Here is a 22,276-nt window from a genome sequence, read left to right on the forward strand (position 1 = left end):
CTCCCTTTGTCTCTCCCCCTCTTTCCTCTCCCTTTTTCCTCGATTTCTATTTCTTTCTCCTCTCTCTTCCTCCTCACCAATTTTCTCTTATTCCCTCTTCTCTCTTTCTGTCTCCTTTTTTCTTCCTCACTAATTTTCTTTTTCTCTCATTCCTCCCTTTCTCTTTCTCCCTCTCTATCATTCCAGCCTTTTTGTCTTCCTTCCGCTTTTCCTCTCTCTCTCCCTCCCTCTCTTTTATTTCCTTTTTTCTCTTTTTCCTCCCTTTCTGTTTATTTATCTCTTTGTCTCTTCCTCTCTAATTTTCTTTTTCTCTTATTCCTTTCTTTCTCCTCTTTCTAGCCTGTCTTCCTTCCTCTTTTCTGTCTTCCATCCACTTTTCCCTCTCCCTCTCTCTCTCTCTCTTGTTCTCTTCCTCTTTCTTTCTCCTGTTTCTCATTCCAGCCCTTTCCCTGTCTTTCTTCCACTTTTTCCTCTATCTTTCTTCCTTCCACTCTCTTTTTCTCTTCCTCTCTAATTTTCTTTCTCTCCTGCTCCTCTCTGCCCGTCTTTCCTCTCCTTTCACTCGCTTCTCTCTCTCATTCACTCACTCACTCACGACTGCACAATAAATGGATCTTTGAAAAAAAATGCGAGAGAGACGTGCGATAGAAGAGGGGAGGAGGAGAGAGAGGGAGAGCTAGGGAGAGAGAGAGGGAGAGCTAGGGAGAGAGAGAGGGAGGGAGGGAGGGGGAAACGGCGTAAGCTTGTATACAACTACCCCGATTTCCATTTTTCTCCCCCTCCCTCCCTCTCTCTCCCTCTCCCTCTCCCTCTCTCTCTCTCTCCAACTCGTAATGTATTTAATTCAAGTGAAACGTAATCATGACGTGTGTTGTCATTAATCTCCTCGCCGCCTCTCCCGTAAGTACACCGAGTCTTACTTTCGTCACTAAATATCTGATTAATTTTAAAATTATCCGTCCGTTTGGGCTCCTCGCGCCTTCCTAAAGGGGACGCGGGGCTCGAGCGCGTGTCGCCGCTTCGTTTGCGGGCTCTCTCGGCTCGGTTCGCGTGGCGGTTGTTTGTCGGGAGGTTTTCGGAGCAGAAGGAGCGAAATATCCGACGACGACTTGACTTTTTTGGGGGGGGTGGGGGGGGGTGAGGGGGGAGGTCGGTAATGGTGGACTGTCGGTGCGGGCTGAGGAATGCTCAGCACATCGCACTTTTCCCGGCGCTTTTGAGCGGCGCGCGGGTGTCATTCCTCCGCGTTGTGTTTTTCGCTTCGTGTTGATTTGCGGCCGATTGGCGGGGTCGCGCATCCCTGCGAGGGGTAGGCTACCAGGGGCGCGTGCTACATGGTAACTGCGTGCACACTCGCTCACTTCAGTGTGTTTGTGTGTGTGTGTGCGCGTGCATGTATGTTGCCGGCGTGTGTGAGATGGGGTGGGTGGTAGTAGCCTGGGTTTAGGGCTCGGTGCTCGAGGTCCCAAAGGCAGAAAAGAAGGAAAAACGAGGAACGTGGAGTCAGTTTTATTGTGAGTGGCCGAAGTGAGAGAAGAGGCAGCGAGTGCCGAGTGTCCCGAAGTGATGGAGACTCGGCTGGAAAAAGAAAAGTTTGTAAAAAATGTGTGGAGAGAGGTGGAGTGAAGCAAAGCGTGCGAGTGCACAGTTGTGGTTCTTCCCCCACCCGGGTGCCCCCGTAGCCTCACGTCGCTCCAGCTCCGGGCTACAGCAGCGCGAGGAAGTGACACACTGACTCCTGCTATCTGGGCTGGGTTCGTCCAGCCGCTGTGGAAGAAGAACCGGCGAGGTTCACGCTCGAACGTCACCTCACGCGACTCCATGTTCGAGTGAAAACTCTGGCCAGCAGGTTTCGGTGAGCAGCTCGGCTTTGAAGCGAAGTTCAGCTGCGCGCTGCTGAAAACATAGAAACCACTGGTCCCTGATGGTTTTGTGACGTGTTTTGGCTCCTTTAATGGGTCGATAAAGGAGCCCGGTGGTTAAACAGGTGACCGCGTCTAAACGCGTTCGATGGTTTCCTAATGGAAACTAAAGGTGCTCTACGGAAAACTTGGTCTCTATTGGATTCCGTTAGGTGTTTCTGGTGGCTCCTGATGGTTTTCTAGCGTGTTTGGCTCCTTTAATGGGTCGACAAAGGAGCCCAGTGGTTAACCCAGGCGCCCAGTGTCTGATACTAAACGGTTTCCAAATGGGACCCAAAGGTGTTCTACAGAAAAACATTGGTCTCCATTGGACGGCGGTGTGTTTCTGTTGTTTCCTGATGGTTTTGCCGCGTGTTTTGGCCTTTTTGAAAATGGACGAATATCAAAACATAAATGATCCCAGTGGTTAAACAAATGCGCAGTGTCTGATTCCAAATGGGACCCAAAGGTGTCTACAGAAAACGAATGGTCTTTATTGGAAACCATTAGGCAGTGCTGTTGGTTCCTAGTGCTTTTGAAGCGTGTTTTGGCTTCTTTATTGAGTTAATATCACCATATAACTGATCCCAGTGTCTGATTTTAAATGGGATCCAAAGGTGTCCCACGGGAAAACCGATGGTCTCTATCGGAAAACATGAAGCCAATTCCCAATTAGAAAGCAAAGCCTTGGGGGTTTAACCCCAGTGGTCCTTTTTCAGCAGGGTGGGGCTGCGCCCACAATTACGAGGCCATTCCAGCTCGTCCACTTGTCCTAATGTCACCCCCTCAGACGAGCTGAGGCTGTGGGCTGACCGACTGACCCCCGCTGCTCCTTCAGAGCTAATAAGTAGCCCAGGGTGCTAATCGCGCCCAACGCACTGCACATTTGTGGCCGTGAAAGCCTTAAAGAAAGTTTAGAGAGAGGCGTGCTGGCCCGCGCTGGACTGGACGACCAGCATCGGTGTGTGTGCCGGACTTGACTTGGGGGTGTGTGTGTGTGTGTGTGTGATGGTGGTTCTGTTGGCAGCGAAATCCAAGATGAACCCCATGATGGCACTTTTCAGCTGCTCCCTCTCTCTCTCTCTCTCTCTCTCTCTCTCTCTCTCTCTCTCTCTCTCTCTCTCCGTACACGCGTCTCTTTTTCTCCCCCTCCCTTCATCTTTTCTTGCCTACTGAAAGAAAATCAGGAAGAAAATGGAGCGGGACGTTACGGGAGATGACAACGACATCCAAACTGAAAACACACACACGCACGCACGCACGTGCGCGCGCACACACACATTTATTACCGTCTTCTCTCTAATCACTCTTAACGTGACCTGTGGCCAAAAAAACGCCCCTCAAATGTCTGCGTTTTAGGCGTGAGCTCGCTTGTTTGCTGCACGCGAGGCATTATTTATTTCATTAATGTGGCTTTTTTTTAATTGAGATGGCCGCGAGAGGGAAGAAGGGGAGTGAAAATGGTTGCACGTTGTTGACGCGCATGACACGGCGCGTCGAGGAAATTCCTCTCTCCAGAGAGAGAAAGAGAGAAGAGGACACTCTCCTTACAGAAACCCCCCCGAGAAAGAAAAGTTTCTGGAAATCCTTCACTTAACGGAGGGTCTTTGGAGGCTGATGAGGCACAAAGGGAGTAACGCTGCACTGCACTACTAAAAACTAGACTGATACATTAAATGTATAGCTGCTGTTGGTATCTCATATTCCAGTATATATATATATATATATATATATGTGTGTGTGTGTGTGTGTGTGTATACACATTTTTGTCATTTTTCAGTTTTCACTGAAAAATCACACTAAAAAGGGTTCTGTTGTTACAAACTTGACATCACTACAGTAGCATAACCCTTTTGGTGGTATATAGAACCATTTTTCAGAAACAATTTCATATGGAACCATATACAGCTATATTGATGGTTAAATGCTAAATACTAATGTCCTAAATGTATTCAGTAAATGCATTCTATTACAGTACATAAAAAGTAAATTACAAAACGCATGCACAAGTCCGTTACAACACTAGTACTAGGCTTATTACTCATGAGGTTCCATCATCTCTCAATAAAGTATTGTAACACTGAGTTTAATAACTGATCACATTGATTTATCAGTCCACGCAGGCTTTAGCAGAGCTCAGTAACACTGAGATTAATAACTAATTACAGTGATTTATCAGTCTACTCAGGCTTTAGCAGAGCTCAGTGAAACTGAGATTAATAACATCACACTGATTTATCAGTCTACTCAGGCTTTAGCAGAGCTCAGTAAAACTGAAATTAATAACCAATCACATTGATTTATCAGTCTACTCAGGCTTTAGCAGAGCTCAGTAACACTGAGTTTAATAACTGATCACATTGATTTATCAGTCCACGCAGGCTTTAGCAGAGCTCAGTAACACTGAGATTAATAACTAATTACAGTGATTTATCAGTCTACTCAGGCTTTAGCAGAGCTCAGTAAAACTGAAATTAATAACCAATCACATTGATTTATCAGTCTACTCAGGCTTTAGCTGAGCTCAGTAACACTGAGATTAATAACTGATCATCACAGTGATTTATCAGTCCACTCAGGCTTTAGCAGAGCTCAGTAACACTGAGATTAATAACTGATCACATTGATTTATCAGTCTACTCAGGCTTTAGCAGAGCTCAGTAACACTGAGATTAATAACTGATCATCACAGTGATTGATCAGTCCACTCAGGCTTTAGCAGAGCTCAGTAACACTGAGATTAGTAACTGATCATCACAGTGATTTATCAGTCCACTCAGGCTTTAGCAGAGCTCAGTAACACTGAGATTAATAACCAATCACATTGATTTATCAGTCTACTCAGGCTTTAGCAGAGCTCAGTAACATTGAGATTAATAACTGGTCATCACATTGATTTATCAGTCTACTCAGGCTTTAGCAGCAAGTTCAGTGGCTATAAAGAAACCGACTTCTTCTTTAAAGTATGTCTTTATATGCCCCTCACAGATTTAAGTAGTTAATAAACAAGCGCTGATGCTGTTTCTTTTAAAGATGGTATATTTTTTAAAACTTGGTTAATTGTTCTAAATTGTTCTAAAAATAAAAAATCTAAAGTAACTGTATTCTGAATACTGTGTTTTCAAAATGTAACTTAGCCTGAATGTAGATACTTTGTATTCTAAATACACATTCTCAGTACTGATGTATACATACATATATATGTATGTGTGTACACTGTACTGCCAAAAGTATCAGCTCGTCTGCCTTCACTCGCATATGAAATTGAGTGCGATCCCATTCTTAATCCATAGGGTTTAATATGATGTCAGCCCACCCTTTGCAGCTATAACAGCTTCAACTCTTCTGGGAAGAATTTCGACAAGGGTTAGGAGTGTGTTTATGGGAATTTTTGACCATTCTTTCAGAAGCGCATTTGAGAGGTCAGACACTGATGATGGACGTGAAGGCCTGACTCCAGGCTCCGCTCTAATTCATCCCAAAGGTGTTCTATCGGGTTGAGGTCAGGACTCTGTGCAGGCCAGTCAAGTTCTTCCACACCAAACTCGCTCATCCATGTCTTTATGGACCTTGCTTTGTGCACTGGGGCTCAGTCATGTTGGAACAGGAAGGGGCCGTCCTCAAACGGTTCCCACAAAGTTGGGAGCATGAAATTGTTCAGAATCTCTTGGTGCTGAAGCATTAAGAGTTTCTTTCACTGGAGCTAAGGGGCTGAGTCCAACTCCTGAAAAACAATCCCACACCATAATCCACACACACACATTTTCTAAGCCGCTTCTCCCTCAGGGTTGCACGGGGGTGCTGGAGCCTATCCCAGCGGTCATAGGGCGGAAGGCAGGATACACCCTGGACAGGTCACACCATAATCCCCCCTCCACCAAACTTTACACTTGGCACAATGCAGTCAGACAAGTGCCATTCTTCTTGGAACCGACAAAGCTGTCAGGTTGCCAGATGAAGAAGTGTGATTCATCACTCCAGAGAACACGTCTTCAGTACTCTAGAATCCAGGTGTGGTGCTTTACACCACTGCATTCAACACTATGCATTGCGCTTGGTGATGTAAGGCTTGGATGCAGCTACTTGGCCATGGAAACCCATTCCATGAAGCTCTCTATGCTGTTCCTGAGCTAATCTGAAGGCCACATGAAGTTTGGAGGTCTGTAGTGATTGACTCTGCAGAAAGTTGGTGACCTCTGCACACTATGCACCTTAGCATCCGCTGACCCTGCTCTGTCATTTGTGGCGAGGACTTTGTGGCTGAGTTGCTGTCGTTCCCAATCGCTTCCACTTTGTTATAACACCACTGACAGTTGACTGCGGAATATTAGTAGTGAGGAAATTTCATATATATATATATATATATATATATATATATATATATATATATATATATATATATATATATATATGAAATTTCCTCACTACTTATATATATATGCATATGCCACAACTTGCATTACTAATGATCATAAGGGGAACTGGAAATCCTGATGGAAATTAGCTTCTTTAAGCAAAAATCTATCTTTTACAACCTTCATCTGGCTAATATTTTGGAGGTTACTTTGAGCATCACCGCGTTTTTTCTTTCTAAAACAGAGCCAGATGCAGAAGAGTTCGGCAGCTGTGGGGACTGTAAAGTCAAGACTTTACTAATGAAACTTCTGATTGGTTTAATTGGGCAATTAACACTCAGCTGGAGGTAGATCTGCTCTTACTCCCCCATTGAGACAGCACCACCTCTTTTACATCTCTCCTCTCTTTACGTCTGTGCTGGGAAAATGCCACAGGCTTAGTGTTCTACGCAGAGAGGTTGTTTAGAATAGTAGTAAATATAATCGAGTGGGCTTGTTCATCTGAAGGACTTTGAAGTTGGCGTCATGTGGCAGCAGAATTGGGCTACACTGTGTTATCGTGCAGTAAACAAACAGATGTTAAATGTAAAGTTGTCATTAATGTGATGGAACAGAATGTGTAACAAGTGTCCTGGAGGTTGTTCTGCGTCAGGACAGGGATGTCTCAGGAGGACAATCGAGTGGGTACAGAAGACATTGCCCGGAATTAAAGTACTTAGTGTCTGTGTAAAGCTAAAACTTTATATCAGCCATTAACAGCATTACTTTATTCGGTGTAGCTGATTTTAATCTATTTAGTGGGTAATTTACTGATACGTTCTGTTTTCGGGTGGGGGGGTTAGAGTAGGGAAAAATTAAACTGTGCCAGGCAGTGGTGGCCCAGGACCAGGACTAAGATTTGTATCCGCGATGCTGTATTAAATTTATTAGTACACTGGCCCTGTAATAAATGCTAGTAATACAGCTATCATTAGTAGTGATTCTGTGACTCACACAATATTTGCAATATTTTGTGGTGAAAATGACCTGCAAGAAAAGTGAGACAGCAAGAGGGGTTAGTAAAAATTGCTGCACTTTTAGATGGTTCTTCAACGGTTCTTTAGTAAAGACGATGGCTCCATATAGAACCATGTACAGTTGGCATGGTTGTTTGCATGGTGAAATCATTCTTCAGGCTGATGGAGAATGTGTTGTAAGTGTTCTATATATATCACCAAAAGAGGTCCTTCTATTGTTACAAGCTTGGCATTATTACAATATCAGAACCCTTTTTTGGTTCTATATAGAACCACATGTAACTCATGTAACACATGTAACTCATAGAACCACGTGTAACTGAAGATCCATTTCACCAAAAAAAAAAAAAAAATTAAAGCATGCAAATAATTTGTGGTTCTATAGGACCAATGTCCTAATTAAAGAACCATTGAAGAACCATCCACCTGCACTCTTAAAAAAAAAGATGGTTCTTCTTAACTTAACTGATTGCTTCTGTATAGAACCATGAACACTCAAAGAACCCATGGCTTCTTGAAATGGTTCTTCAGATTGATGGAGAAAGTGTTGTATATGTATTTTGGAAAATGGTTCTATATAACACCAAAAACGGTCCTTCTGTTGTCTTAATGTTAAGCTTGTAACAATAAAAGAGCATTCTTTGTTGCTGTATAGACATATTTTCAAAAAGGTTCTGTATAGAACCATAAATAACACATTCTCCATCAATCTGAAGATCCATTTCACAATGCAAAGAATGCTTTAATCATGCAAAGGCAGACTTTCAGTGTTCATGGTTCCACATAGAGCCATTTTCTTGACTAAAGAAGCCTTGAAGAAGCATCGCTTTTAAGTGTGCCCACTAAAAATATTGTATAGTATTTTGTAGTATTTTGTGCTGCCGCCTTTATACAAAAGCAACAAGCCACTTGAAAATGTGCCTTAGAGTGATTTCACCACGTTTTAAGGACCTCTTTTACCCACGCTACCATAATTGTGCACAAGCGTGTGTGATTTATTGACTTTTTTTTTCCAGTATTTCTTTTTTCTCAAATTATCTGCCTTGATATATGATATATTCTGTATATTACTCTGAATACAGGCAAATACAGCTTTCTCAGGCATTTATAATCATGTACAGCACTGTTTATGATCACACATCTACAATTTTGTAAGTTTTTTTTAAGTCTTTCACCTCTTTATTTAAAATCTAAAAAAGCATAAGACTTGCATATTAGGTTCACTTTATACATTTATCTGCAACCTAAATGGTTATATTTTTATTATATAGATTCCGTATTCTCTTAAAAAGCCCTTTAGTAACGACTACGGTTCTTTATAGCACCTTCAACACTTAAAGAACCCTTTGCATGTCCACCAATGTCTTTGCTTGGTGAAATGCTTCTTCAGATTGATGGAGAGTAATAGTGAATCCCTGTTGACGTTGCTAAGAAAGTGGCGGTTGAATAAAGAGCTCCGTGAAAAGTCCCAATACGGCCCTTTCCGAATCGGGATGTCGTGCGGCTTTCAAAACTAGGTGCTAAAAATACAGCCGTCTGGATCAGACGTCCAAAATTCTGTACAGCTACGGTTCGAAAGAGTTTTCCCAGACGACTTTTTTCTTTCATATAAACATTTATGCCATCTTAATCATACATGATTATTTGCATCGGCTTCTATATACCTGACCACAACCCTGGACGTAGAGCTTCAGTACAAGTTTGCGGCCTACCACAATATAGCAGCTCTTACTAGCGTTTGGTATAAGACCACACGAAGCCTCCAAATATAACAGGTAGGAGCATGAGAGGCTGAAAAGACTGAAAATGAACACATCCTGGGACAGTCTGCAGGAGTGGCGGCAAAGAAAGTGAGTGGAAAGCTATGGTGTGTAATACAGGCACTGTTAACCACGTGTATGTGTGAGAGAGAGACCCCTAGGCCTGGATGTGAGAGAGAGAGAGAGTGAGGGGAAAGCAGAGACTGAGTAAGTTCAGGCCAAGGTTAAGAACAGGAAATGAATCGCGTCTGTGGGGAAGGTTGCCGTGTGACCACAGGCGAAAAAACCACAAGTCAAAATCTCTCACACACATGCAGACACACAATTAAACGGCTCTAGCAAAAACCATACCTATTTTAACACACACACACACATCGTCTAACAAAAGCACACAGATAAACCTGTTCATGTAAATCTTCTCGAGGCCATCTGTTATGAATAGAGGCCTGTTCATCCGTTTAGATACATTACATGTGAGAGTTGAAGAGGGCATTGAGATCCTGTGTGAACCCACTTCTGCACAGCACCAACACTTTGTTGTGGTCCGTGGCATGTAATATACAGAAAGAACAATCCTGTGATTTTGCTGATGAATGCAAATTCAGAAATCAGACGAGCCCAGACTGACAGAAAGATAAAAACTATGCGTAATGAATTTAGAAATGATTTTCTTTTCTGCTGATGCATTTTAATGTGCTTTATAGCAAATTAGCTAAATAGGAGAATGTCAAGTATAAGCATTGTAAAGATTTCAGAACAGTGATTAATCTCGATGGCTTTAATGTATGTCAGTGGTCAAATTATGTGTAATTAAATCCTGATTGTGGGTTCAAAGGTTGTAATGTAACTATTGTTTAATCACACTGTCATTACAGTCGTTAAGTAATTGAAAAATCCGACCCCTTCGGTGAAAAGAAGCACCAGCTTTCGTACAACGGGCTTTGACTTTAAGCTCAGCTCCCGAGCATATAATATACACCTGAGCTGCGCGTGGAAACGAGACCATACAGTGGTCAGTATAATACTATGTTTTGGACTTCACAGGCCACCAAAAGGAACACAGTGCACAGCGTGACTTGAAATTACAGGCTGAGTGGACACATCTCAGAACGAAACTTAGTATCTCTAATTTTTTGTTTTTCAGTTTTTGACATATTTTGAAAATATTTGTTGTCCTTTACGTTGCATGTGAATTTCATGAGGACAGAACCAAAAGAAATCTCCCTAAATGACTTGGAAAAATGTCTGGTTCCATTGACTTACATTAAAAGTGAAGCATGTTTATTCCTTCTCCTGTAAAGGTAGCATTTGGGACATATGAGGTTGTTCCAGCAGCAGTGATATATTCCTTTGTCCGTATGTTCTCAATGTAAAATGATTCTTTCCTAATAGTAGAAAGCCTGGATTAGTAATACATGTTGAAATATGCTTTATCATTTTTACATTGTACTTTTTAATGCTGTTAGTATGTTTAGGGACAAAAAAGTGCAAGTGTGTGTGTGAGTGTGTGTGTGTGTTTGTGTGTGTGTAGTGTTCCAGGGGAGTGTACCATGTGCCCATTCAGACAAAGGTGTTTAGCATGCATGAATCATCTAGTGACTTGCTGCCATATTGCAAGTGTGTGTGTGTGTGTGTATTATTTGTGTGCGCTGCTTTATCGCTTTCCTGCCTTCATCCTTCCCCTCCCCCCTCCGTCTAGCACCTTATCACTCCTTCCATCTATCCAAATTTGGAAAAAGCTTTATTGGCGTGACAGGCCCTGGTCGGACACGAACGTGTCTGTCACGGCGGAACAATGCATCGCCACGAACGATATTCATATGATAATAATGCCATCAGACCAAGACAGTCGCAGCATCCTCCACTCCAGAGCGGGGGAACGCTCCATGCCCCCTTTTTCTACAAGAAAATTACCAATCAAATATGGCTCATTCAGATGGATCTCTCCCCTCTAAACCCCCCCACCATCTTTCTTTCTTTCTCTCTTCCTCCGTCTGTCTCGCTCCCTTCTTTCTCCTCTCCCTTCGCCATGTTGGCAGGCCCCAATCTACCAGCTGATAGCAGCATTCCCTGGCACAGTGCCAACTGGCACCACTGCAGGAGAGGGAGAGAGAATGAAAGAAAATTAGTGAATAATAGAGGGTGGAGGAGTGAGAGAGAAAGAGAAAGAGGGGGATGGGAGGAGAGGGGATCTGTGGAGGTGAAAAGATGGAAGAGAACGAGGTAGCGATAATGGTGGATTGAAGAGGAGGGAGAAAGCAGGAGGGAGGGAGAAAGAGAAAGAGAGAGAGTGTGTGATTGATATTGTGGTGAGACACAGTTGAGCTAAAATGTCAACTGGCCACTCTACTCTCTATGACATCCGAGACGAGTGTGACACAGACACACCTACGGAAACATATAGAAGCTGTTTACACTTGAACCAACGTGCGGGACCACGTACGGATTTCAGGGAGCTGCGAAAGGCCAGGTGTGAACAGCACATTGTGATTGAATAGGATCGGATCGCTCAAACCACAATCAAAGGTGCTCAGAGACAGAGCTTCACAGCACAAGCATTTTGTGTATCCCCATGTAATTATGCAAATAGAAAAGCGTCTGTCGAGGGCTTACTAGCAGGTGAGAGGATAAACAAGGAAAGGCAAGATGGAAGATAGGCCAGGCTGGAGATATCCTGGAACCAAGCATCTGAAACCAAGTGCAAAAGTAAATAGGAGTGACGTTATGGGAACGTGATCTGATCTCATGTGGTCACACTGGGGATGCATTTTACTCTAAATGGAATCAGGTCCTGTGAAGGACTGGAGGCCTGTCCAGGGTGTTTCCTGCCTTCTGCCCATTGGCTGCTGGGATTGCCTCCAGCACCCCCGCGACCCAGGATGATAAGCAGCTTAGTAATGTTTGTATGTATGGAATTCGGTCGTTACACTTCAGTGGAAGGTGTAAACAGGTTCAAGTGTAGGCAACAGGCAATTCAAACACACTTACACGAAGGGCTGCTCGATTAGGGCCAAATTCCTAATCACGATTATATGGGTAAATACTGAAATCACGATTAACATTTACACTTTTTCTGAACTTTAAAAATGTCTTTTAAAAGTGCTTGAACTTTAAGCATAATTCAACTGAAAACAAACCAAAAAAAATTAAGGAAAGAGATTTATAACCAGACAAAATGAGAGCATCATTGCGAGACAGGACGCATCACAATAATGTTTTTATCTTGATTATCGTATCTATAGAATCATTGGAAGCCAAAATGGTAGCTGTATTAAACTTGCAATTGGGTTAAGCCCCCAGCCCTACATATACGTATCTCAGACAAAACTGACAGTTACACACTCACCTGTATTAATACTTTCCTACGCCAGTGTATCTCATGGCTACAAAACAGAAACATGCTATCGCCCACACAGAAAACACAAACCGTCACGAATAGTGACTCACACATACAGGCACGGAGACACACTCACAGATGTTCCTGTATTCAGCAGATTTTTTTGCCACAATCATCAATGAGCTCAATTTTCTTTCAGCATTTTTTTATGCTATGTCTGGGCATGTTCTCACACTGAGCTTATGTGCTGGCGCGTATGGGTAATATGCGTGCATGAGTGAGAGGGTGTTTTTTTCGCATGTGTGAGTGAGACGTGATCTGTTTACCTCTAGTTGGATTGTGGGGGTGTGTGACAGATTATGATTATATTCTGATTTAAGCAGCCACTGTGTGTGTGCAGGAAGGGCGTGTGGGGAAGTTAAAATATCACGCGCCCATCCTGTTTGGGACAGCTTGTGTCCCGCTGTGCCCCTAGCTTTTGCACACACATGCATATGTGCACATGCACTAAGATGTGCGACGTTATCTTGCATATTATACATTGACCTCGTTCATGAGGACAATTAGAATTTCCCTCAGTGCAAAACAATCATGAAGTTATAAATATCTCTAGTCAGAAAATGAGTGTCCTGTTGAATCACAGGAACTGCCACTGAGTGCAGTGACTAATCTCATATGGTGTTCTATGACCCTCAGAAATGTGCAATGTCAATAAAAGTGCAATGTAATAATCCCATGTCCATAATGTATGTACACATGGTCAATATCTGTGTTGTGTTTTATAGGGGTTTTTAGGTGGTGGTCTCCCAGATTACCATTCTCAAAGTGCATCCTATCTCAGCCAAGGTCGTGGATCATGGAATGCACATGGTACTAGTGAGTACCCTCACTTCTACTCAGAAAGACAGTCAAATGCATGATGTGCACATAACACATATGAACATATTGCCTGTTATTGCCTAAATGTAAGACCTCTCCCATTATCTGTCTGGCACAGAGTATGGATTCACCACCAGAATGTGTGCTCGCTGTCTCCTCTGAGGCACCCCTGTCCCCTCCTTCAATGCCCTCGGTAGATCACAGTCCTCACTCTTTACCCCAAAGCCCTCAATCTGCCCCTTCCAGCCCTTTGAGTACCCCATATGCACCTCTGTCACCCTTTGCCCTTGCTGATGCCAACCAACAAGATGAAGAGGAGGATGAAGAGCTGTCATCGCCATCATCTCCCACTCCGGCTGTTGCACTGTTTCCAGGGGAAGAGCAGCTGTGTAGTCCCTCTTTGGAGAGCAGTCCTCCGGCCACTCCATCAGCACCACTGCCTGTGTTTGGAGCACTGGAGCAGGCCCTCTCATCCGGGGCTACTGCCACCTGTAGTGATGAGTTGGACCTGCAGCTTTTCAGCAATGACGGTGTGACTGTCCAAGGAGGTCCTACCACAGGCCCCGCTCTCAGGTTTCCTTGCCACGTTTGTGGAAAGAGGTTCCGTTTCCAGAGCATTTTGTCCCTCCATGCTCGAGCTCACAGTTTGGACAGGGACCGTAGGGCCTCTGCCCTCTACAAGACTGTACATGCTAAACCCCAACAGAACCATGTGAGTGATGGTGTGATTCGGAACCACAACAGGGACATCCACCTGAGTTCAGTCTCCAGGTCACTACATCTGAATCGAAGAGAAGAGGCTGTTCCAGAGGAGCCTCTCCAAACTGCCAGCAGCCCTCAGTTCCTGATGGATGGAACCATATCTCTGACTCCACCTCTTACAGAAGAAGCACCAGCATCTTCTACCTTTTCTCCTATAGGCCCTGTTGTCACTGAAGAGCCCACCCCTTCTGGCACAGCTTCTGCCTTTCGCTGTCATGCCTGCAAGGGTAAATTCCGCACAGCCTCCGAGTTAGCTCGTCATGTTCGAATCCTCCACAACCCATACAAGTGCACACTGTGCCCCTTTTCTGCTAATCAAGAGGAACGTCTAGCCGCTCACCTGCAGGAGAGCCACCCACCTGAAGATCCTGTGCCACCTCCCGTCTTCCCTTCCCGCCCTGTCACAGCTCCACCACAAATGCCTTTGCCACAAGCGCCTGCTCTTCCAGCCTTCCGTTGTGAGACCTGTGGTCAGCGCTTTACCCAGTCCTGGTTCCTGAAGGGCCATATGCGCAAGCACAAGGACTCCCTTGACCATAAGTGCCAGGTCTGTGGTCGTGGCTTCAAGGAGCCCTGGTTCCTCAAGAACCACATGAAAGTGCACCTCAACAAGCTGGGCCTAAAGGCTGGCCTGGGGAATCTAGGACCTTCAGGATCTGACCAATCCAAATGTCATGGCAACCAGGCTTTAGGGGCACTCTACTCTAACCTACTCTTGGCACGCAGTATGGCAGGTGGAGGAGGTGGGAGAGGTAATCGGACAGAGAGGTCAGAAATAAGTGCAGGCTCAAGCAAGTCTTCAATGTGGGGTTACCTGGGGTTGCCAAATGACAGCAGTGGTACTAGCTGCATGGAACGCCTTCAGGCAGTGGCTCAGGTGGCCGAGATGGGTAATGGAGGAGAGAGAGGGGGAGAAGCACTGGATGGAGAAGAGCAGGCAGCCATGTGGCAGCTGGTTGCTCGCAGCCTGGCAGCAGTGCAGCAAAGCCAGCAACAGCAGCAGCAGCAGCACCAGCAGCGGAGATCTCAGGCGCAGCACCAGCGCCCTTCCTCACAGGGTACTGTTGCTGGGGAGGCCGAGCAGGTACGTGCCTACTTGGGTGGCCTTGGTTTCAAAGAGGAATTGGAGGCTTCTGGGGCCCCCTGGGAATGCCCTGATTGTGGGAAGCTTTTCCAGAATCTTCAGCAGGTAGTGGCTCATGCTCGTGTTCATGTTCAGAAGCAGCAGAAGTATCCAAGTGCTCGAAGTGGTGCAGGGAAAGAAGAGGATAGTGCACATAAGACTGTAGGACCTCAAGGAGGAGGAGAAGGAGGAAGAGGAGGAGGGGGTCGAGGAAGTGGAAATGAATGCAGACACGAGTCCAAACATCACCAGTCAGGAGTGGGAACAGCTGGAAGTTTCCAATCTGTTATAACACACCTTTCTAGTAAGGATCACCTAATAGGAAGCAAATATTCCATACATATATAATATATATATTATTTTGTAGCTGAGTGCTTAAGGTTATTGAGAATTGCTTGTTGATGATGAATCTTTGTTAATGATACTGATGTGCTAAGTATACTTTTTTCCTTCACCCCAGGGGAGAATGGACTGGGGGTACCATCAGGACCTTCCACAGCTCCGAGGGAGCGTGTGCGGGGTACAGGAATGAAGGATTGCCCCTACTGTGGTAAAGCTTTCCGCTCCTCCCACCACCTTAAAGTACACTTACGTGTGCACACAGGTAAGGTTTACCACCTGAAATATAAGCCATGCCCATAACACAAATTAAGTGCATAAAAATAAGATCAGGCATATGATGGAATATAGCTTTCACCTGCACTTATTTTCATTTTCACATCTACAAATGTTACTGTGCAGATAAGGGACTCAATGTTCTAATCTGGCAGATGCATGAAAAAAACTGAGGTCAAATGATGACAAATAGTGCCATCTGCTGTTATTGACCATAACTGCAAAGCGCAAGGCACAGTAATTTTTGTCGGGTTCTATTTTACTGTTTTTTTTTTTCACGTCCCTTCAACTTGTTAAACTCCAACTTAACTTGAAAACTTTTAGAAAATCCTGCTCTGTACAATATTTTTTCAATGTGCACACTGTGTGCTCTCTTTTAGGTGAGAGACCATACAAATGTCCCCACTGCGACTATGCGGGAACCCAGTCTGGCTCTCTCAAATACCATCTACAGCGGCATCATCGTGAGAGGAATGCGATGGCAACCTCTCCGAGCTCCTCCTCTCCGAGCCTCCCATCTTCACTGACTGGATCTCCAAGGGAAGCAACCCTAAAACAGCGTCGACCCCCCTCAACAAACCAGGGATCATTTGGGATGGGTTCAACAGAAATCCCCACATCCAGACGCAGCCAGATGTTGGTCCCTGGACCTCTAGAAAAGAAAGATAGTCCTCATAAGCCCAGAGCTTCTCAGAAAGAAAGAGATTTGGAGAGTCAGTACCGTTTTCTGTCTGGGATGATGGGAGAACTCTACCAGGGTGGACTAGAAGGAGGCTGGACACCACCTCCAAAAATGCCTAAAGTGTCCAGACGTAAGCCTCTTGTTACGAGTCGTATGGTGCCGGCTAATGGATATCAGAGCAGCATGGCATCTAGTGCTTCCCAGGAATGTGGATTTGAGCCTTTGGACCTCTCACGCCGCCCTATGCATGGAATGGGCGCAATAGAACAAGATCTAGGAGCAGTAAGTAGCTCTGGAACTCCACCATCAGGAGGAGCAAGAGAAGGCGATGACACTCTGAGCCAGTGTGTGTTCTGTCCATTCCGAACCTCTTCTGTTGAATTGATGGCCATGCATCTACAGGTCAACCACACCAGCAAGTCCCGCCGTAAACGTGGAGCTTCTGTGACCACTGACAGCCACTCCCCTAGAAGAACCCTGCCTGGGTTGAACCGTGACCCTTTGGCACTGTGGAAGTTCCTCAGTGAAGGGGATGGGGTCATGGCCATGGAGGACTGGGTGAGATACAGGTCAAAGGCTGGAAATGGGGTCACCTTGGAAGATGAGGAGCTGGAGAGATCTCTGAACCAAGTCAGAAATGTACCATCAGTTCTGGGAAACATCAAGACCACAAAACAAGGGCTTAAACTGGGAGAATGTGAGAATACTGACGAGGAAGAAGGAGACGACGTGGAGGATGGCCTGGAAGCAACCAGCAGCCCTGAAAACTACTCTCAACAGGACATAAGAAAGGATGTGTCTGAGTCTCCAGACATGATGCAGGATGATTTGCCCATAGAGGAGGAACAACTGATGGGAGACTAAGATGTTTCAAAAGCTCCAGTGGAAGGTGGATCAGGAGGGAAGGCTGTATAGGCAAACTTAGAGGCTGATCATGTTCTCTCCAACACAAGGCCATCATGTCCATATCACAAATACGTAGATGTGCTTCTCAATACCTTCCTCACACTTGAAATCCCCCCTTATTGGTTACACATCAGGTTATTCACCCACAATCACAGACAAGCAAACAGAAATATATCCAGTATTGTATGCTAGTCTTAGCCTGCCTGTCCAGGAGCCCTGAGGCCTTCTTGACTACTGTCATTGAATTGGTGTCTTTTTTGTCAGTGAAGATGACTGCCAAGTTGTATTTCTACGCAGGTTTCTTGCTACTGTGAGTCTTTCTCTTGTCACAGCACATCCAGGAATGTCAATCTTTAGAGCAGGAAAATGCAAAAAATGAAAAAAAAAAGCAAAAAAAAAAAGAAAAGAGAAACACTAAAATGTACAACATGATATTCTTTTTTTTTTACTAACAGAACATCTTAAATAGAAAAATGGCTAGTTTAATGCAAAGGCCAGATGTATTGTGCTACTTCCACTTGACTGACATTTTGACAACACTTTTACCATGAACCAAAGGGGTGGTCACACTTCTTACCACACATTTACCAGGCTGTGAAGAGTATGCTGTGATGACTGAATGGTACTGATGATGACCACATTTAACAATGCTGGACAAAGATTATTTTCCCCACATATCCACACTGTCAGGTAGATCTGGCAGGTCCTCTACAGATATTATATGAAACAGAAATTCTTCTACTTCTATACTCTATTTGTCTCAGTGCCTGGTGATGTATATGTTTTTTTAAGGTCGTTCCACACAGGAAAATATATACAGTAAATATAATACAATATATGCTTAATAGCTGTAGACTGTAGAGAGTTCTGGCAGAACATTGTGGTGGCAGTTTGCGTGACCGTGTCCGTTGTGGATGGAAGAATGGAACACTCTAGAGCAGTCTGAAATCGACACGCAAGAACAGCTGGCCAGTTGCAAAAGGCCATATGGCAGTGTTTACATCAGAAATACCACTTTTTTTTTTTAACGAAACCAGATCGTCATCGCCAAGGAAACTTTAAGGATTGGGATCTTGTTTCCAAGTTTGAAACTAAACATGTCGACAACATTGAGTTCGACTTCAAGAGACTTGGTCGGTAATTTTTTTCTTTACTCTCTCTCACTTGCAACCCACCTGAGAGCAGGCGAGGAGAAACAAGTCCCAAAAAAAGCAGCAGGACAAATCTGAGGAAAAAGAAAATAACCTGAGTATGCCGTCTTTTAGATCCATAGTTTTTTTTTTTTTTTTAAAAGCAATGACAAGAAACTATTAATAAAAAAAAAAAACACTAACAACTTCATAGACATCCCAGTAGAAAATGTGTAGCTTTTATTAAGATAAAAAAAAGAAAAAAAATGTTATTTTAATTTCAAGAAGAGTCTTAAAGGTTAAAGTGATATGAGTATCAGTAATAATAATGAATATAATGGTTGTGATAGAAGACTGGTTTGCAATGTCTTAAAAAAAAAACACTGTGCAAAGTTTGTTATTTTCCCAAAGTAGGATTTTGTTCGCCTTTAAATTCTAGACCAAACTTTTTTGTTTACGAGTTCTTGTTAACATTGAGTCACTTTCGTTTGAAGTAATGCTGCAGATTCAGATCTCTGCTCCTAATCATACGAGAAATTGATCGACCAATCAGTAGTTTGTTGATGAAATCAACTGACCAATCAATGACCCGATCAGACAAACAATCAAAGTGAAATCTAGCATTAAAGTGCTGGCAGCATAATGCATGTGATACCTTATTTATTGATTATTAATAAAAGTGTGTCAAACACACGCCGTCAGTCTGACTGACTTGCATCATAAGGATGTGATTTTTCCGTCATGCACTTGTGTCACGTTTTTATTCCTGCTTTTCCCAGCAGATGTGTCGCAAGCTATCGAGTCCCCGCTCTCTGTACGCGACTAACTCGTCCCATCCTCGCGCTACCTAACCCTGAAGCGTTCCCAGTCGTGGTCTGATCATCACTACCCCGAAATCAGTATGATTAGACGAGCTGTACCTTAGTCCTGCCTCGTGTGCCACTCGTGAACAGAGATGGGTACCAGTGATTGTGACTGCTGGCCTTACTTTCTAAATGTGCATTATTGTGTTCTTTTGTGTGTAGAGCACCTTATGAGTTTGGTAGCCCCTGATGTGGTGGTCCTTAAAGATTCCACTCCAAGCCACTGTGCCTTCTGTCCTGCGCACTTCCTCAAGTACTTTCTAATCTCACCAAAAGCACCTACAGTAATCCATACTGTATCTGTTTTCCCCTCTTCCCTGTTTCTCTCCCTCTCTCCCCTTTTCCTTACTCCTCTGACATCAAGTACAGTTTTGTTTCATGACTATTTATGTCATTATTTATTCTGTGTATTAACTTCATTCCGCACCATCCCCTTCCGACTTTCTCTCCTCCTTTCACAGACACCACTGGAAGGTGACGTACTCTCTAGCATCGAGGCCTTTTTTTTTAGATGTTGTATTCATTTCTGTGATGTTCATTTGCCAATGAGATGGGATCAAGCTCTTCTTCTTATAATTATTTTTTTTGTTGTCTTTTTGTCAGTTTGTTTTTTGGTATTACAAAAAAAGAAAAAAAAAAGAGAAAATGTGTCTGTTTGCTGTACAGATAGAACTAGAGATGTTGTGTTTCTAAGAAGAACTCCAACCACAGTGCCAGCCTTCCAGCTCTCCTGCCGGGGAACGTGGAACCTGCCTATATAGACTGCGAGGATCAGGTCAATATGAATCTCAGCATAGTTTCTTGACACATTAAGCCCCCCCACCCTGTATAATTGCTCATCTGTAAGGCAAGGCAAACAGTGGATGATGCTTATCTATGGCACAGTAGCTACCTGCTTTGCTAACAGAAGCTACGCTGATGATGTGGCATTAAAAGTAACTACGTGGCAGTCATCAGTATTAACAGACAGCAAAGACTAACAGGTTATAAGGCTGACCCGGGTGTCTAGAAATCATCCAGAAATCAGATTTTCGCCACTAATTCAAAAACAAGGGTGCAGTGTTCTAGGTAATGAGAGCTGGAGGACAGGTCTGGGTTTGAACTCTCAAGTAGTTGACTGCTATTGCAGTGAAGGGGAAACTGATCTAACATAGTAGTGACTAATATGAAACTGTGGACTGAGGAAAAAAAAATAGTAGCGAAGATTCAATAAAACAAGAAAAATATGTTAACCCTCTCTTTTTGCTGTCATGCGTGTGTGTGTGTGTGTGTGTGTGTGCAATGAATATATTATCTATTTTATTTTAGACACTTTAAATAGATATTCTATTAAATAGATATTCATTGTGTCAAACTGAAGAGTCAATCATTTTCAGAGCTAAGGGACTATCACTGATGTACAGGTACACGAAGTAGCTACAAAGAGGAAATCCACCATTTCTGAATAACTCAGTGGTTGAGATGTGAACGGGCTCATGTGGAGTGCTTTGGAGTGAAATGGTTCAGATTTCCTTACACTGGTGCTGATAGGAACCAGACGTCACAATGTCTACAACACAAATATAGGCATTTTATTTACTATCCCAAACCACCAGTGAGCCTATATTGTCTTCCAAGTTTTATATTTAATACTGATGATGGTAAAATGTCAGAAATGTGAAAGAATAAGTTTTCTTTGGGGACTATTTCTATGGGGACCCTTCATGTACATCTCCACCATGAATGAGTTAAAATAAATTCAAATCTTTATCACAAAACTGTCATAGAAACAATGTCTCGGGCATGAAGCAGCACATATACTCACTGGCCGCTTTATTAGGTACACCTGTTCAGTTGCTTGTTAACACAAATAGCTAATCAGCCAATCACATGGGTGCAACTCACTGCATTTAGGCATGTAGAGGTGGTCAAGACAACTTGCTGAAGTGCAAACCAAGCATCAGAATGGGGAAGAAAGGGGATTTAAAGGACTTTGAACGTGGCGTGGCTGTTATGATAGAAAGGTAACAGTAACTCAAATAAGCACTTGTTACAACTAAGGAATGCAGAATGCCATCTCTGAATGCACAACACGTCGAACTTTGAAGAAGATGGGCTACAGCAGCAGAAGACCACACTGGGTGTCACTCCTGTCAGCTAAGAACAGGAAACTGAGACGACAATTCGCATGGGCTCATGGAAATTGGACAATAGAAGATTGGAAAAATGTTGCCTGGTCTGATGAGTCTCGATTTCAGCTGCGACATTCAGATGATAGGGTCAGAATTTGGCATAAACAACAAGAAAGCATTGATCCATCCTGCGTTGTATCAATGGTTCAGGCTGGTGGTGTGGGGGATATTTTCTTGGCACACTTTGAGCCCCTTAGTACCAATTGAGCATTGTTTAAATGCCCCAGCCTACCAGAGTATTGTTCCTGACCATGTCCATCCCTTTATGACCACAGTGTACCCATGTTCTGATGGCTACTTCCTTGTTTAAAGTATGCCATGAAGAATTAAGGCAAAAGGGGGTCCAACCTTTTACTAGTAGGATGTACCTAATAAAGTGGCCAGTGAGTGTATATAACTATATCATGTAGGAACTTTGTGTGAGGGAGCTTTTAGATGTGGACGTCTGGTTTCTATCATCATCACTGTGAGCAGTTCCAACTGCAGAATGAAGCATTTCATGCTAGTCTTTCTAGATATACTAGAAAGACACATTCAACTGAAAAGCTGCAAATATACAAGATTACCAAAAAGTGAGTTTAAGTGTAACCAACAATCAAACTTACACAACCAAAGGCGTGATATCCAACAAAAATTAAGACTAAAGACAAAGTCATTCATTCCAGGTTTTTAATAATACTGGCTTTACATCTACAGGGTGAACCGACAACGCAGGTGCATCTAATAGAGTGGATGGTGAGTGGACGCAGTGTTTAAAAACTCCAGCACTACTGCTG

The 22,276-nt window shown here is 43.6% G+C and overlaps 1 protein-coding gene across 4 annotated transcripts; it reads left to right on the top strand.

Moving 5' to 3' along the window:
* Positions 1–758: 758 nt before the first annotated feature.
* On the top strand, positions 759–20,561 carry znf219 (zinc finger protein 219). 4 transcript variants are annotated; one of them, XM_017722968.2, is made up of 6 exons: positions 759–900; positions 13,155–13,245; positions 13,367–15,094; positions 15,230–15,437; positions 15,594–15,737; positions 16,129–20,561. In XM_017722968.2, the coding sequence occupies exons 2-6, from the start codon at positions 13,231–13,233 to the stop codon at positions 17,292–17,294; spliced, it is 3,261 nt and encodes a 1,086-aa protein (XP_017578457.1). In that variant the 5' UTR covers positions 759–900; positions 13,155–13,230; the 3' UTR covers positions 17,295–20,561. The 4 variants fall into 4 exon arrangements, with proteins under 4 accessions (XP_017578457.1, XP_017578455.1, XP_037388682.1 ...); XM_017722966.2 differs by having other exon boundaries at positions 13,367–15,437; XM_037532785.1 differs by lacking the exon at positions 759–900 and adding an exon at positions 5,255–5,420 and having other exon boundaries at positions 13,367–15,437.
* The last annotated feature ends 1,715 nt before the right edge of the window (positions 20,562–22,276 follow it).

The sequence above is a fragment of the Pygocentrus nattereri genome, chromosome 22, assembly GCF_015220715.1.
Source record: "Pygocentrus nattereri isolate fPygNat1 chromosome 22, fPygNat1.pri, whole genome shotgun sequence".
Taxonomy (NCBI): domain Eukaryota; kingdom Metazoa; phylum Chordata; class Actinopteri; order Characiformes; family Serrasalmidae; genus Pygocentrus; species Pygocentrus nattereri.